The sequence below is a fragment of the Magnolia sinica genome, chromosome 1, assembly GCF_029962835.1.
Source record: "Magnolia sinica isolate HGM2019 chromosome 1, MsV1, whole genome shotgun sequence".
Classification (NCBI taxonomy): Eukaryota; Viridiplantae; Streptophyta; class Magnoliopsida; order Magnoliales; family Magnoliaceae; genus Magnolia; species Magnolia sinica.
Genome location: NC_080573.1, coordinates 108,228,330 through 108,245,966, shown reverse-complemented (window position 1 = coordinate 108,245,966; position 17,637 = coordinate 108,228,330). Strand labels below are relative to the sequence as shown.

At 40.4% G+C, this 17,637-nt stretch overlaps 1 protein-coding gene across 1 annotated transcript; it reads left to right on the top strand.

Annotated features, from left to right (window-relative positions):
• The first annotated feature begins 461 nt into the window (after positions 1-461).
• LOC131253442 (aldehyde dehydrogenase family 3 member F1) lies at positions 462-17,410 on the top strand. The gene is made up of 10 exons (XM_058254428.1): positions 462-717; positions 4,459-4,527; positions 6,139-6,235; positions 8,377-8,583; positions 8,915-9,039; positions 10,846-10,950; positions 11,059-11,231; positions 11,919-12,009; positions 15,792-15,941; positions 17,064-17,410. Exons 1-10 carry the CDS (start codon positions 523-525, stop codon positions 17,298-17,300), a joined length of 1,449 nt encoding a protein of 482 aa, XP_058110411.1. The 5' UTR covers positions 462-522; the 3' UTR covers positions 17,301-17,410.
• Positions 17,411-17,637: the final 227 nt, after the last annotated feature.

The window sequence follows — 17,637 nt, the reverse complement described above, 5'->3', positions numbered from 1 at the left end:
TCATCATATTAAAGTAATTATAGTATGCAATTGATAATCTAATTGTTTTAGGAAATCATTAGTGGGCCATGTGCCCAATAGAATAATAGTATGGTGACACACATGTCACACATGCAACTCTTAGAAGGATTCTAGATGTAATCCAAGCCATTATCAGACCTGGATTAAGGGATTTGAAACACCCAGTTACTTTATGGTGCCAAACAACCAAGGCATTTGAAATCCCCTCAAATCCTCCCAAATCCATGGTACCAAAGACTCCGCAACTTACGTCAATTCTCAGTTTCAAGTGGAGTTGTGACTCGTGGTATCGAACCGAGTTGACTCGGACGAGTCTTGAAACTATACTGCTCACAATCTCCAAGAAAAGAAATGGATGAGGTCACTTTGGTCATTTCACATCACAGGGCATTTATTTAGTTGAAAATAAGAATCCCATGATTACTTAGGAGGCAGAGGTGGATTGTATTTGTAGGTGCAACCATTTGTTGCATTTGGTGTTCTACAGCTGTTGGTGCAGCCATGGAACATGTGAGCTTTGAGGAGAGCTTGGAGGAGCTGAGGCAGACTTTCTTTTCCGGGAAAACCAGGAGTGCTGTTTGGAGGAAATCTCAGCTAAGGGGACTTCTCAATCTCATCAGAGACAAGGAGGATGAGATTTTCACTGCTCTTAAAGATGATTTGGGCAAACACAGCGTTGAGGCTTATAGAGATGAGGTGAGTATGAAGCTGACATGTGGACACATGGTCTAGTAATCCAAACTGTTGATATGATGGGCCACACACGCTACTCACCCAGGTTGTAAGTTCCATTGTTTTGAATCTTTGGCCTTGTTTTAGTTGGACTTATATAGATTGCCTGTCTTTCTCTCTCTCAAAATCTTGGATTCCGCACATCTTATTGATGGTTGGGATTGCAAAACCATGGGGCTGTTGGATTATTTTTGAAACGCAATGGAGTTAAATTTTTAAAAACTATCATACTCATGTGATTCAGATCTTTGTTTGATAGTATCGAGTTTCTAAAACATAACTCATAAAATCAATTATTATAATTTACTTAATTGAAATTGTGTTAGTCGAAGTTGGTTTTGTCGCTCTTAATTTTTCAAATTATTAATCTCTCGGTAATCTACCACGGTTGAAGGAGAGATGAGAGCTAAACCAGTTAGCTTTTGAATAGGGCCAAAGGAGATGCCCCACCGTCTACACAGGTGGACCCCACATGCACCATGTGTGTAACGAAGGGGAAGGATTAGAGGATGATCTCCGTCTCTCCCCGCCTTTCTCTTTTCTCTGTGAGGGAGCTAAGAGGGAAGAAGTCTATGGCTCTTTGTATTTAGAGCTTAATTTGTCCCTTTTAGGGTATGATCCATATATAAGGGGGTTGGTGTTGCAGAAAATACTGGTTATTTACTACATTATAATCTTGTATTTCCTGCCTTAATCCGTATATGTATATTCCATTCAATTCTTCTACGGTCATGACCATCCACTAAGGACCCGATGCTCATGCAGATCAAACGATAGACCCTTAATTTGGATCATCAAATTATCATTAAGTACAATCTAAATCTTTTTAATTAATGAAAATATTTGTAAAGGTTTTTAAAATATTTTAAGTGTTTGACCTAGCGGAAAAATCACTGGATAAATATCTGATGTCTTAGATCGAGGCCATAAGTGAATTACTAAAAAATTAATGAATTCTTTAATAGTCATGTGAGTATTAACGGACTTAGATAGATTGTCCAATCACACGCACTTTTATTGACATATGATGACCTTATAAAGCAAACTAAAGCACATGTACAAGATCTTGAACTCTCAAACGTCCTCAAGTCTAGGAATTAACCAAATCAAATGCATAATTAACTCGATTATAGTCCAAGGAAGACTTTTAATTTAGAGACTTAATTTCAGTCCACCAATGTAAGTGCCCAATAGATCCAATACTAGGAGTCTTGCTTCATGACATACTCACACTCTTATATATATGGTACAGCTAAGGCATACCATCTCATCGTCTTATTCAATGGTAAAGACCTTTCATCTTGACTCATCACCAAGATGACCATTTCATCATCATAATTATAACTATAACATAGGTATACCATTTAAGTTGCTAGGTGATCATGGTATAACAAGATATTAAGATTCACACACACACAACAACTTTTCATTAGTTAGTGATTGTTGTTTTTAATCTCAAGTTTTGAAGAACATCCAGATGAATTCTCTTTTAACATTTATCTATATATATATATATATATATATATATATATATATATATATATATATATATATATATATATATATATATATATTATATATATATAGAAAGGTACTATGTGGCCCAAGTGTGTGTGTATATATATATATATATATATATATATATATATATATATAGGGAAAAGGTACTATGCGCTAGACCTCCCGAGTCCGTCCCATGAGGTCAAGCTGTGTGGGCCCCACTGTGATGCGTTTCGAACATCTATCCCATTAGTCAGATGCACCATTCCATCGTGGGCCTAGGTCTCAAAAATCAAGTCAATCCGTGACTTGTGTGGGCCACACCACATACAGAAGTGGAGAGGGGCCGTGCACCATTAAAACATTCATAACCATTTTTTGGGCCCACCGAGATGTGGTTTGCAAATCCAGCCCATCCATTATGTGTGTCCCACTTGGATGAGGGTTCAGACAAAGTTTCAGACACATGCAAATTTCAGGTGGGCCCCACCAAGTGCTTTTATATCTTTTAACGGTGTCTTCATATGATTTTAGATGGTATGGCCCTCCTGAGTTCTATATACGGCTGATTTTTGGGATATCCCATAATTTAAAGGGGACCCATCAAATGCACGGTGTTGATGGTTGACACGCATCACGGTGGGGCCCACACAGCTTGACCTCACGGGAGCTTATCGTGAGATCGAGCGCATAGTACCTTTTCCCATATATATATATATATTGCCACTATGATCTACGAACTAAGATCATTGATATCACATCCACGTCATTAATGGATAAGGTTCACGTTATTTTCCTGGGCACAAATCTAACATGGACCGCTTGTATTGTAACTCATGCACATGGTATTTGTACTCACACTTTTATTTTTACTTTTATTTAATTTGAGAATTTTCACGGCGGCCTTCCTTAGAAATGTGGTTTCCCAAAGAAAGACAGGAATTGCCTACAACAATTGTTTCATGTAGCCACATAAAATACCTAATCGCTAAGGGGCCCACTACATATTACACACACACACTCCAGTCACATGTGGCAAGCTTTATTTTAGCTTTCCATACAAAAGATCATCCTAATAAAAACTTATATTCAATGGTACCAATGTAAGTATACATGGTGTGGCCCAGTGGAATTTTGGACTAGGGTTATTCTTGTACATTCATTTCATCATGGTGAGTCATACGTGATTAATAGATACACATCATGGTGATCCCATGGACAAACCTATGGTTGGCATCATATCCCTATTGTTCCCCCCGATGTGCCTTGCTGACTTGGCTGGTTTTTATTGGTAGAGCATGTAATTGAGTATAAAACCTAATGAACGGAATGGATTTTGCATTCACAACCACAAGGCACGGTATTTCACATGTTGTGTAAAATTGGTGGTATAGAGGATTCCGGTCGGTCCATTGAAACAATGCCCCCAATAGTGAAATAGAAATTTTTGGGTGGCTTAGATTATTATTTATGATGTGGCTTACCTGATCATTGGATCGATCTGATTTTTAATTCATCTAATCATCATAATGGGATCAACCTATTGGACAGTTGGATGTGGCAGATACATCATGCAGCCCCAACAAATGCTCTACTTCATCACTTTTTAGAAAAGAAAGGAATGAGGCCACTTTGGCTTTCAGCCCATGAAAGTACCTTCAGTAAATTTAGTTAGTTAAGGCATTTTTTGGTAAAATTAAAATTATTAAGGAGCTTTTAAGTAAAAAGCCCTATTATGGTGGTTTGGATGCCACTATATTTTCAGTGACTGGAATGGTGGAATAGCCATTCTTCTCAATTCAATCTAAGTTGAGCTCCCTAGTCATTTGGAGCTTGTTTGTCTGGTCTTTCTCATTCCTCCCCATGTGGGCAAGCGGTTCATGTCTCCAAACAATATTTATTATTTGAAGTACTGTTAGAGGTTTGCTGGAATACATCCCCACGTGTTGCAATTAATTAATTAATTAATTTAAAGCTCTTTAATTCCACCCAAGAAAATGAAGTAAATCAATTTAAGAGCGTTTATTTCTCATATATTCACAAGTGGGGGCCCATCACGCAAACGGTTTGGATCATTGGAAGACGTCCCAGGTACAAAGATTAAAGTCCAAACGTATTGTATTGTAGATATGTTCTAGCAAATTTCTAATTACGATCTGTGTCTCGTCCAAACGGTGCCTAATCCAGTTTGTACTCATTTTGTAGGTCGGGGTTATAATCAAATCTGTAAATCTAGCTTTGGACAGCTTGGCCAAATGGATGGCCAGCAAAAGGGTGAGCTCCTCCTTACTTTTCAATGGACGGATGAGATTTTTTCTCATGAGATGGGCATGTCCCATCTCAGGAGTCATGGAATTCCCTACTGGGTGTGATGTACCCCACATATACATATGGGATCCATGATTTTGTGATTCAGACCATTGATCTGATGAGGCCCACCACGGATGGTGGATGGTCCAGATTGACCAGATTGGAAGATGGTTAACCCTTTGATCAAAGGCTTACAAACAGGTGGTTGAGGACAGAATATATTAAAGGCCTCTAAAGAAGGCCATGGATTAGATTTCTTAAGGTTTTCCAGTATCAGCAGTTTTTTCTGCATCATCCATCAGGCAGGCCCATTGAATCAACGGTGTGGATCGCCAAAACAGGGATCTTGTATTGAATGGGCGCATCCGGGAGCTGTAAGGTAGAGGTTTGCAAGGCCCACGGACGCGGGATCCTTGCCGTCCACGCGATCACACGTGCCAATATGGAGCACATTTATAAGATATGAGCCACATTGTACGCAACAAATGGACGGTTGTGCTTTGTTTTAGCCCACCGTTGGTTTTGTACATTTTGACCCACGTGAGAAGCTGAGTGGGCCTGATTTTTCATCAAAAACATCTAATCAATGTGGACCGCCTTATGGAAAGCTTGGATCTTTCACACGTGTTCTATATTGTCACATGTGCTTGCGTGTGGACGGACAAGGCACCACACGGTGGGCTCAGCAAGTCATCCACAATTTGACCGTGGCACACACGCAAACCGATCTGGATCGTCCAAACGGAAGTTCCCACTGTCGAACTGATCTGGATCGTTCAAATCGTGGCTCCCACTGTCAATCAGACATACTCAACAAATCCTACCAATTGGATGATCCTGACCATGTGATTTCGGCCAATTGATTCGGACCACCTGGCATTTTCTTCCTAACCACCGGGTTGCGGCCCCCACTTGGGAAACCAGATCGCCAATGGGCACGATTTTCAGGATATTCCCCATCCACGGTGGGATGCGTGATTTGGACGGTTCAGATTGTCTTCATATATGCCACGTGTATGATGGATGAGTTTCAACACCCCAGTGAGTATTTTTCGCACCCATGAAATTATCTACGAGAAAAGCTCCCAATGCTCTCGGACCACTATAAGTGATAGTGCTCTAGTTTCAAATTGGACAGTCCAATCGATTGATCTGAACTGTCTATTAAGTCCACGACACATTTTATGGGTTATGGTGCAAAAATCTCACTGATCGGATGCTCTAATCAATCTTTGATTTGGTGTTATTTTTATAGCCGTTCCTTTTCTAAGCCATGGATGGGATGGCTACAAGAATGATGGATTAAATTAATGGTTGGACATATTTTTATGCAAATGATTGAACCGTCCATATTAAAGGCTATTGATCAAATGGTTAATATTTCTCTAATTCGTGTAATGCTTGCGAAGCATCCTATAAATGTGTGTTGGACCTAATGAACGGTCGAGATCAATGGATTGGACTGTCTAAGTGTCCTGATGTAAATAAGGAGCACTATAACTTGTAATGTTCTGAGAGCACTGGAGAATTTAAGGTATGCTGAGCTCCTAACCCTAGCAAGTGGACACGTGGTAGGTCTCGATACCGTTGGTTGCATTTCCAACAACGGGAGAGGTAGTGCCGGAGCCCCTTGGCCTTGTTCTCATTTTCTCCTCTTGGAATTTCCCCATCGGTGAGACAACGCACTCTGGTTTTTTCTTTTTTCTTTTTTTTTTTCTCCCTCTCCACGATCTTACCTGGCACTCGTGCTAACATTGCACATGTGTGAAGATCCAGACCGTTCATCAGGCACAGCCCATGTGAAATACCATGGCCCGAAAATCTAAGTGGTCTACTCATCAGATGGGCTGGTATTTTTCCAGCTATCCATTTTGACTACCTGGGATAGGTTTTTGGGCCAAGCAATGTTCATGGTGGGCCTCATCTGATGGATGAGTGGGATATCACCCACAAACAATGTATAGCTCTAAGTTTAATCACATGATCCTAACCATCTGATGAACGGCTATGATAAAGAAGCCAAGCAATCAGATCAGTATATTTTGCACGATGGCCGCAAAAGAGTGAACTGGACTGAATAAATGGTCCAGATCAATGGATGGACTTTTCACTTCTTTAATACAGACCATTCAAGGTGGGAGCCAGTAGTGATGGGATATACCCCATAAATTGTAACGGTCGAATGATCACAGGCGTACATCAGAGGCCATCAAAGAAAACATCAGGTTCGGATGGTTTGATCAATGTGTCTTATTGGCCATGCTAGGGTGGTCGGGCTTAGATGTATGATCCACTCTGACGAGGGCGACGCGGTTTGGCTAGTGACGCTGCTACAGGTGGCTAGTAGTCGGTGCTCTGTGGGCCCACCATGATGTATGTGTTGTATCCACGCCGTCCATCTATTTTTTCAGATCATTTTGGCACATAATCCTAAAAATGAGGGTATCTAAATCTCATGTGGACCACACCACAGGAAAACAGTAGTGATTGAATATCCACCGTTAAAAACCTCCTAGGATCCACTGTAATGTTTATTTGACATCCAACCTGTTGATTACATCATACAGACCTGGATGAAATTAAAAACCGAATATCAACTTGATCCAAAGCTTTTATGATCCCCAAGAAGTTTTTAGTGGTGGGTGTTCAATCAACACCGTTTCCTCTGATGTGGTCCACTTAGGATTTGGATCTACCTCATTTTTTGGATCATATCATAAAATGATCTGAAAAAATGGATGGACGGCGTGGACGAAACAAATACATCATGGTGGGTCCCACAGAGAACCGACCACTAGCCAAACCTCGTCCGGATCACCATGCACACAACTGCAGTATCTATGGTCACATGTATGCCAATCCGAACGGTCCAAATTGCTGGCCCTAGAGTGGATAGGGGCATGCCATGCTGATAATCACAATGGTTGTAACCATTCAATCTAGCTCCTTGAATTTGGACTTCCACCAATTTTGTTTCCACCATCCGTTAATCGTCACTGTTTGAATGGCTAGGATCATTTGACAACTGTAAATTTAGAGCATAGTTCCATCCATTGCAATGCAAGCAATTTGGACGGTTGGATTGATGAACTTGCATGACAACAATACGGCATATGCACACATGCGTATGGCCCACTATAATGAGAGATTCCTCTTGCATCTGACCGGGAACGGATTGGTTACTCCCCCTGCCACTAGCCCGGTGGCTGGTGGTCGGTGCTCTATCGGCTCCACCACAAGGTATGTGTTTCATCAATGCCGTTCATCTATTTTTTCAGATCATTTTATGGATTGATTTTAAAAATGAGAGGGATATAAATCTCAGGTGGACCACACCATAAGAAAACAATAGTGATTGGATATCCACCATTAAAATCCTCCTAAAGCCCACTGTACTATTTATTTGACATCCAATCTGTTGATTAGGTCATACAGACTTAGATGAAGGGAAAAAACAAAGATCAGCTTGATCCAAAACTTCTATGGGCCCCCAAAAGTTTTTTATGGTCGACATTCATTCAACACTGTTTCCTGTAATGTGGTCCACTTGAGATTGGGATATACCTCATTTTTTGTCTAAGAACCAAAATAATCTATAAAAATAGATGGACGGCATGGATGAAACACATACATCATGGTGGGGCCCACAGATCACCGACCACCAGCCATTGGCCGGTGGCAAGGGGACTAGCAAGATTGGCCCACTCAAGAGATTCATGACTCGACTCAGGCCGAGATTAGCCCATTGGCCAGACGCTAGAGCACCCTCTGCTTAAATCCCAAACTTGAATTTGAGTAGATAGTATTTTACAGGACTCTCCTTGGAACCGTTGATCGGCGCCATATCTGCTGGTAATGTAGTGGTTCTAAAACCTTCTGAAGTAGCTCCTGCATGCTCATCTTTTCTGGCCAAATACATCCCAATGTACATGGACACTACAGCCGTTAAGGTCTTCGAAGGTGGGCCATCCATCGGCCAACGGCTCTTAGACAATAAATGGGACAAGATCTTTTTCACCGGTACATTCTTTCCAACCCTCAATAACATCACATCTCTACGTTTCTGATTTTATTCTATCTCTTACTGAACTTCTTCTTCCAATTATACACTGAGGACGCGTTTGGATACACAATTGAATTGAATTGTGACAATTAGTTCAATTCAGTTAAAATATTGGAATCTTTATTTCTTTCCCTAGTATTCATAATGAGGGAATTACATTGTAGTTTGATAGTTTATACATCATTATGATCACTACGGTTGGGTCATTTCTACTTGATTGAACTTTTTATTGCAATTTAATTCGATGGTGCATCCAAACATGGCCTAATTTGTTGCAATTAACTTCAGGGAGCGCGAAAATTGCACGTGTGGTCATGGCTGCGGCAGCAAAGCATCTCACCCCTGTGATCCTTGAGTTGGGTGGGAAATGCCCGGCGGTGCTTGACACCCTTACAAATTTCAATGACACAGAGGTAGTTTTTGTATAGTCCAACTTGGAGTATTTGGATGCACAAGTGAATTGGATTGTGGAATGAATGGCTTTTCCTATCTTTAACAATGGGGAAGTGACGCAGGGATGGACATGATGAGGTCGATGATCACGTCTTTCTCAAGGATAATTACTCTGAATTCAAGGAGCTTCTTTGGACTCCTCACAAAAATTTCTTGAATCCACGAGGAAGAATAGAAAATAGAAATAAATTTTAATAAATTCAAAAATAAATTGATTGATAATAAAAATGAAATTACGACCCTTTAATATGGTAATATCAAATTTAGGAAGAAGTTTCATAATCAAACTCCAACTCAAAATCCCTAAAAACATGACTCACCATTTATAGACTATCATAGTGTCTACTAGACTTCATGATTTTTGACAAAAAGTAATAAGTGTCCAATTTGGCCTAACCACGTTATTCTCCTAATTTTTTAAAGCCCTTTCATGTTTGGCACAACTCCTAAAGCTCAAAGGATTAAGAGTTATGATCGAATTAAAACTTAATATAAATAGTAAAAGATAAATTAAAAAGAATTTTCGATCATCGATTTGATGGATTCTCACAAATTCAGCGTAGGCAACCTTGTGTAGTGGGGTTGGTTGGCTAAAGTAGCTTCTCCTACCCAAAATCATATATTGTACATTGAATAACTTATTTCGGTTTGCGAGATATGTCTGTTTTAGGGTTCTGACAATCCTGATTGCTTCCGCCTTTGATCAGGCCTTCTCTGGTCCATCTTGGACATGAAAGTGTCCGCGACCCACTCTACATCAATAAGTAGCCCTTATAATCTTGGTTTTAAGACTTGGATGAGTCGTCTGAGTTGACCTGGACTCGATCAACCTTAATTTGTTTCGATTACTTGAGTGAGTCAGGCTCCTTCAGCCCCAGGTAAGTCCCGACTCAATGCAACTCGTACTGAATGAGTCAGTCTGGATCGCCTAAGTCTGTTAACCATTCTCAAATTGTGATCATAATTCAAAAGCCCGAAACTTAAATCAAGTCGATGTTCAGTTGGTTGAGTTGACTCGAAGACTCGAACCGGCTCAAATCGATAAGATAATTAATTTAATTACTTAAATTAAAAACAATGGAGAATGTAAAAAATTAAATTAAGATGGTTATCGAGCTTTTAACAATAACTTAGTAGATGGTTTATTGATTGCGAGAGGAGTCTTGAACATGAGACATCCCGCTTTGATACCACTTTGATGCAGAACAATTAACCATTTGCTCTAAAAGCTCGAATTGATAGAGCATGACGAATTAATTCCTTTATCTCATAGCCCATGCCTCACATTGCATGGGTTAGGATCTCAGCCGAACCCTCCTTATGGGCCCCACATCACATGGGTTCTGCCTCACACGAGCCACCTGCCTCATATGGGCCGCCCACTTCTGAGTGTGCCCTTGCATCTCACAGGCTACACTACTTAAGCTCGGTGTGAAAATGCCCCTACATTACATACCCTTAGATTTTGGTCATTATCACTTCATTAGCTCCATATTGCAATCCAATAAGATAGTGCATCCAAACGCCCCATCAATTGTTTAGTGGAATTGAGACAACATTTGTTAGTAACTTTTATTTTTTTTTTAAAAAAATAAAATTTAACACATGCACCCTCACACCCACACACACCACAGTGGGTACTCGAACCATGACCCTGTCTTGAAACTCTTATAAGCCTACCACTAAGCCATGAGTAGGGACCCACATTTGTTAGCAACTATAATCAGCACTTCGTTGATTTGCTATTGTGTTATCAACTCCATCAGGTCGCCATGGATCGGATAGTCGGCGCTAAATGGGGGCCCTGCAATGGGCAAGCTTGTATTGCGATAGATTATCTCCTCGTGGAAAAGAAATTTGCACCTACTTTGGTATTTCTATTACAATCATTACAAATGTCAATACACATTTGAATTTTTTTTTTTTCGGTGGATATGATCCAACGTCCATATTCTTTCTTCTTTGATTGATATTTTTAGATTAATGCACTGAAGAAGACTATGAAGAAGTTCTATGGAGAGAACCCAAAAGAGTCTGCATGCATATCGAAGATTGTTAACAAGAATCATTTCATGAGGCTGAAGAGTCTTCTGAAAGATCCAACGGTTGCAGCTGCGATCGTCCATGGCGGTTTAGTGGACGATGACAATCTGTAACCATTCTAACCCTTTATATCTTTTTCAAATTTCATAAATTTCAATCCATGCTTTAATGTTGCAGCTCCTTGACACATATATGAAAATATGCAGTTAGAAGCACTTATATACTCACATCATACATGCCAACTTATCTAGCATGTGGCACACCCAACTAGGGCGGGAGGTGGGCCCCACCTCAAAGATGATGTATGGCGAAGATCACAGCGGTCTGATCATCAGATGGGCCAATTCTGGATGCTGAATTTGAAATGTGGGCACTTTTTTTTTTTTTGAACTGTCCACTGTTTGGTATTGAGGTGGCCCACCTGAAATTTGAGCGGTGTGATTTTTGCAGTTAGGGCCCACCTTGGGCAGAGCTTAATGCGCCACATGCGTTCCGTGTCAGCACGTGTGCTGCATTAGATATAGAAGAAATTACCAAAGTTGCTATTATGCCATTTTAGTTTACAAACTACCAACACCTATTCCAATTCCATGAGTTTCAAGTCGGGCTTGAAACGATACTAATCATTAGTTCCAAGCATCATCCTCAACATGAACGGAGGTGGGCCAACCCCACTTTCGTAATTAACTTTATTGAATTGAATATTGCAATTCTATCCAATTGAATTTGCATAGTGCATGATTAAAAAAAATTAAAAAATTAAAAATCCTAATCATTTTGTTAATATTCTGTGTAGGTTTATTGAGCCAACAATCTTGTTGGATCCCCCACTAGAAGCTGAGATCATGACCGAAGAAATCTTCGGCCCACTGCTTCCAATCATCACTGTGAGCAATCTTCCAATGTGGACCATTAAATCTTACATGCTTTCTAATAGCGATGCCAATGGAAAGACCTAGAGCCAAGCTCGGCCAACTACTAATTGGTCCTGGACATTTAGACCATCTCAACTCTGCTGCTCTAAGAGTCTGGGCCCGAACTTGGTCCATAATGTGCCAGGCGCAACTTGTGTACACCCTTAATTCCCAAGTTGGGCTGCCAATGGGCCATGAAGGCCCATTGGGCTTTGTAGGACCTAAAATTTAAGCCCATTTATCAATAGGCCTGGCACCCACCATGTTTAAGAGCTTGTTGGCCTATTTTGGGTCCTCCGCATTTACGGGCCGTTTGGATTCAAGAAAAGTTGTCATAACAGATACCATGAACATGCTGTTGGGATTGGTTGTTCATAGGCAAGCTGTTTTTTGTCAAATACCTTGGTACATGAAGTAAGAATGGATTGTGATACATGTGGGAAACTTAATATAAATGGTGACACATACATATGTTTATTGATATGTGCCACATTTTTTGTTGCTTAAAGATTGATGGTAGCACATATACGTGTGAGGTGCTTGGACAACTAATCCACACTTTAATAGTCGTATATCTTGACAACTTATCTATGAGTGCCTAACTTACTTGACAACTTACTTACATGTGCTTAGCTTACGGTGTATAAAGGTTGTTGACAAACAATGGGTGGATAGATTTTGTTTTAAGCTATCTACCATTGACAACTTTGCTTGAACCTAAGCAACCCAAGGTTTTAATGGCATTTATTATTATTATATATCATGCATGGTGGGACACAATAAATGAATGACTAACATAACTAGATTTTGGGCTATACATTATTATTAAGTCCTAGGCTTGGGCACTGGTTATACATTATTATTACGACCTAGGCTAGGACTGTTTTTGTTAGAGATGTGCCCTAGAAATCAATTCGAACCTTGCCTATTGGTGTCGTGGATGTGATAATTATGACATTAGTTGTAAATTATAATGACCATGGGTCTTAGATAGAGAGATTACTATGCTATACTATGGTTAATACACGAAAGTGTCTTTATCTCACTACTTAAAATGAATGTGGGTTAAAGGGGAGGGATTCCTCTCACTATCCTTGACCACTTCAGATTAGATATAATAGCCACTACGGGAGTATAGTGGATCATGGATCTCAGTTCCCTGTTGTTCCATGACCAAGTCATAAGTTGTAGGACTCCTATGGTTGTTGTCATTATGATGATAAATGTGGTTATAATGTGTGAGGGGAGTGATGACAAGTTTCATAGAAGGTTTCCACCATCAACGAGTTGACATGTACTTTGTTAGGGGCCTTGCACAAAACCTTAGGATCTAGCCTCCCAAAAATACCAGAATTATGGGATAATAAAGTAATGAAATAAATCAAAGCACAAACCACACGACACAAGAATTTTACGTGGAAAACCCTCAAAGAGGTAAAAACCACGGGACCTCGTCCAGATCAACAATCCACTATGAAGTAGAATGTTACAACCGATCACAAGCATACACCGCTTGGATCAAACCTTCTTTACTCACGTAGGAGTGGATAAACAATAAGAGAATAAAAGAAAAACGGAAAGATCTCACCAATCACGAAGACGTAGAAGCGCTGAGACATCGACTGCGAATTCTCCCTTCTACAAGCTTCCTCTCTCTCCCTTTCTCTCTCTTTCTCTCTCTCTCTCTCACCTTGGTCATGAAAAACCCCTTAGAATACCCTTCTCTATGTCTTAAAAAAGCCCTAGGGACCTCTATTTATAGTTTAGGCAACTTGCTTCCGCACCTCTTTGAAAACTGCCTCAAATTTACGCAGTCCGCACAAAATCCGGAATGAATCTGTGTAACCTCGACTGGTCGAGCACTGTTCACTGAGCTCGCTGGAATTTGAGTCGAGTGACCCTCGACTAGTCGAGCACTATTCACTTGACCGGTCGAGCAGTTGATGTAGAGCGGGTCGCGGACAGTTTCATGGCTAAGATGGATCAGAAAAGGCCCGGTCGATGACAGAAGTGATCCGGACCGTCGGACCTTAGATCGGGCGTATCTCGCAATCCGGGATTAGTTATTTGACGTAAAATATATAATTTTGGGGTAGAACGAGCTACTGAAGCCAACCAACCCCGCTATGCCGGGTTACGCAGCCCAGAATTGTGAAAAACCCCTTGATCGACGGTCGTTTCCCTGTTTTAATTTCGTTTTTATTATAAATAGTAAGTTTTAGTTTGATTATAACTCTTCATCCGTCGGGCTTTAGGAGTTGCGCCCAATGTGAAAAGAGCTTAGAATAATTAGGAGAACGGTTTGGTGAAGCCAAATAGGACACTTACTATTTTTGGCCGAAAACCTTGCGCACTAGTAGACATCATGACTGTCTATAAATAGTAAGTTTACTATTTATATAGTAAGTCACATATTCTAGGAGTTTGAGTTGTAGTTTGATTCTGATTTCTTTCCCATTGCTTGGTACCCCTATTTAAAGGGTTGTGAACTCGTTTTTATTCATCAATTAATCAATTTTCAATTTATTAGAATTTATTTCTATTTTCTGCTTTCTTTCCTCGTGGATTCGAGAAGTCTCTGTGAGGATTCTAGAGAAGCTCCGTGGATTCGGAGTAGTTATCTTCTTAAGGAAGACGGTGCTCAACCTCACGTCCCCCCTGCGTTAGCAGTCCACTTGACTGGTCGAGCAGCGCGATGAAACACTCCAATTTTCAACCGCCTATACTATCTCTCCTTTGAACTGAGGGGGAAAACCCCATCAAATTTGCCCCACCTCGCATAGGAATGTGAGTGTATTATGTAGATTGGCTCTTAAGTTAGATTTATTGGGCACTTGCATTTGTTGATCAGGGTCAAGCATCTAGATTGGGAGGTCCATTATGCTTAGATTATGATCAGCTTAGAAATTCATTAGATCTGATTAATTATTAGACCTGAGGATGTGTGAGGGTTTAAGGTCTTGATTATAGATACTTTGCTTTGCTCACGAAGTCATCATGTGGCTAATGGAAGTGAGCGTGATTGGGTGCATCTATAAAGATCTGTTGATACTTACATGAGTCAACAATGGGTTCAATGATTTTCTAAGAACTTATTTATACTTTAGATTTAGAATATCAAATGGTCATCAAGTGTTTTTCTATTATGCCCAATACTCAAAAGGTTTTGCAAGTATTTTCTGGGGATAAACTTTTGTTTTAATGGGTAAATTTTTTTAATCCCACTTAATAATGATTTAATGGTCTAAATATGAGGGTTTGCCACCTAATCTATATAGATATTGAGTCTTTGGTGGATAGCCTCAAACGACTGGATCAAATATACACTCATAGGATAAGGTAGGATTACAATCCCTCTTAATAAGTAGATCCTAAGGAAATGAGCCTTAAATAAAGAGCAGAGAGCCTTTGGGAGAGCGAGAGAGCTCTGCACGTGTGATGCGTGTGGAGTCACCCACGTGGACAACGTCCGTTTCCCTTGGCCTGGAAGGGAAAATTGGTTTCGACAAAAATAACAATATCTTGGCGGTTTTCAATCAGGTAAAACCAAGCCATAAGATATGTAATTTTTCCTTTTGTACAAACTCAGATACATTTAAAACAGGAACTACCGGGTCCACTCTTCTAATTTGGATTTTTGAAAATTTTTATTTCCCACTATAATTTAAAAAACCCAACACTTTCCTTTTAGACTATCATATGCCCTGTTAACAGCCTTATTTTCATTTTCATTACATTCGGGCCTTATATTACAGGTGAAGAATATTGAAGACAGCATCGAATTTATAAGATCAAGGCCTAAGGCTCTCTCTATATACGTCTTCACTAGAGATGAAACACTCAAGCGACGATTTATATCAGATACGTCCTCTGGAAGCATCACCTTCAACGACGCCGTGGTTCAGGTAATGAATGGCTAGGGCCTTTTTCACTTTGGGCTCATTTGATTTTGTGGCCCAGTAACTCGTACGTGGCATGTGGGGTGGTGGATTTCCGATTTCCTTCTAATGGGCTCTGTCCATTGATGGCCTATTGTTGAAAACATACAATGGAGCGATCCAATCCGCATAGTTGGTGTCCTTCCAATGGATGGCTAGGATGGGAATGTATTCAACGGGAAAAAAATAAATAAATAAAATTTTATGGCTAGGATCATCCTGTGATTTTCAACGACGAAAAATCCACCTTCCCACATTCCACAATGGATCACAGTAAGCCACTTTAGTCAGAGATTTTCTTTAGAGATGCCATGCACGGAACACACGTGTGTTTGATCTGTGCCATTCATCACACGGTGAGCATGGCCTAGCTAAACAAACAGGCTTACCGAACGATGTCCCATATTTCAACGAAATCGGATAGCGTAGAGTTACTCATTACACTCTTATAGTACTGAGTAAACTCTGTTGGGCCCACGTGAATGTATATGGTTTATCTCCACCGTCCATCCTTTTTCCAGCTCATTTAAGGGGTTGAGACAAAAACTAAAGCATATCCAAAGCTCAAGTAGACCATACAACAGGAAACAGTGGGAATAATGATTTCTACCGTTGAAACCTTGCCAGGCCCCAAAGTGATATTTATTTGTCATCCAACCCATTCATAAGATCTAAAAAACATGGATGAAGGGAAAACACAAATATAATCTTGATCCAAAATTTCTGTGGCCCTCAAAAAATTTTCAACGGTAGACATTCAATTTACACTCTTTCCTGTGGTGTGGTCCATTTGAGCTTTAGATATGCTTCATTTTTGTGCTCTAACCCTAAAATTATCTGGTAAAATGGATGGAAGGAGTAGATACAATATATAAATCACGGTGGACCCCACAGAGTCTAGCGTACTGAGTTACTACGCAATCCGCTTCCAAATTCAACATAGACATATGGCCCACCTGATTTTTGGTCCGGGAATACTGAAGGTGCCCAGTGTGATGACTGGGCCGGGCGTTGTACCCATCTGACATGTTGGCACATATATCAACAGCTGATCATCTATTCTCACTTGTTGTTGTGGCCACCTTGTAGTTCGTATGTGACAGCCTACCGTTCGGAGGAGTGGGGCATAGTGGCTTTGGCAAGTACCATGGGAAATTCTCCTTCGACGCATTCAGCAATGATAAGGCAATCCTTAGAAGAAACTACAATGATTTCAGCTTCAGGTACCCGCCATGGAACGCTGACAAGCTTCGCTTCATCCGAGCCGTCTATGATTTCGACTATTTGCGCCTGATACTGTTGTTACTGGGCCTTAGTAGATCTTGATTGCATGGTCCATTTGCCACTCCAAAAGTAAGGTGTAAGAACAATGTATGCATGAAATAAACATTAATGCTCTGGCGGAGTATGATGATCCGTAGGCATCCGCATGGCTACGCTGAATAGAATGGTTGATGGACATATGATGGACGGTTAATGAAAACTAGTCCATGGTCTTAATCCAATAGACAAATGTCAACTGATCAAAGGCTAGGATCATGCCAATCTCTAGTTTTGGGGCTTACGCCCAGTCTAGTTCGGGCCCACTATATAGGTGGCTTGGATGTAAGTATGTTCATTCTACATGTACGGTGGCTGGCGGATGCGTACAGCTCTTAGTGCT

Bases quoted from the DNA above. Each gene is read 5' to 3' on its own strand.
- LOC131253442 (XM_058254428.1), top strand. From the start codon at position 523: ATGGAACATGTGAGCTTTGAGGAGAGCTTGGAGGAGCTGAGGCAGACT. The intron at 9,040-10,845 runs GTAGTTTTTGTA...CAACTCCATCAG, and splicing joins CAAATTTCAATGACACAGAG to GTCGCCATGGATCGGATAGT. The intron at 15,942-17,063 runs GTAATGAATGGC...GCCACCTTGTAG, and splicing joins TCAACGACGCCGTGGTTCAG to TTCGTATGTGACAGCCTACC.